The sequence below is a fragment of the Pterocles gutturalis genome, unplaced genomic scaffold (genome assembly GCF_000699245.1).
Source record: "Pterocles gutturalis isolate BGI_N339 unplaced genomic scaffold, ASM69924v1 scaffold22941, whole genome shotgun sequence".
Lineage (NCBI taxonomy): Eukaryota > Metazoa > Chordata > Aves > Pterocliformes > Pteroclidae > Pterocles > Pterocles gutturalis.
The window spans coordinates 1,271-1,808 of record NW_010101011.1 but is presented as its reverse complement, the minus strand read 5'-3'; the positions used below and the strand labels follow the sequence as shown (position 1 = coordinate 1,808).

General features: G+C 57.4%; 1 protein-coding gene across 1 annotated transcript in view; it reads right to left on the bottom strand.

Moving 5' to 3' along the window:
- LOC104467925 (venom factor-like) overlaps positions 1 to 538 on the bottom strand; it is a gene marked incomplete at its 5' end in the record, with an annotated part of 17,129 nt that overhangs the window by 15,324 nt on the left and 1,267 nt on the right. Inside the window, 3 exon segments of the mRNA XM_010081900.1 lie at positions 66 to 156; positions 236 to 318; positions 415 to 509. Coding sequence (XP_010080202.1) covers positions 66 to 156; positions 236 to 318; positions 415 to 509 — 269 coding nt within the window.

Sequence of the window (538 nt, the reverse complement as noted above, 5' to 3'; positions counted from 1 at the left end):
ACCAACACAATCACCCATGGGAGTATGACCCCCCAAAATGAGCAGGTTTGGGGTCCTCATCCCACCTGGCTGTGATGGACACCCGGAAATCCTCCTTCTGGTCGATGTAGAGGAACTTCTCCTGCGGCTCCAGGACCACCTCAAAGCTCGGCAGCACTGGTGGCGGGCACACCCAATGGACCAGGGCACCCAGACACAGGGGACCCGTGTGTCTGGGGACCCCCACCCCACCTACCGTACTCCTTGACTTCAAATTGGGTGTTGAAGACCTGTTCTGGTGAGTCTTCAAATTTGGCCATTATTGTCCATGTCCCCAGGCTGGAAAAGGCAGGGGACAGGGTCAGGAGACACAGGGTCAGGAGACAAATCCGGGCCTACAGATTGCCCCAGGCCACTCTGGGAAGTGGCACCCACCTGACGACCTCGGGCAGTTTGTGGTTGAGGGAGAAGATGCCGGTCTTCATTGGAGAGGACACAGGCACTTGCCTGACGATGACATCATCAGGTGTCTGAAGGGACATGGAGTGGTTGGGGACAG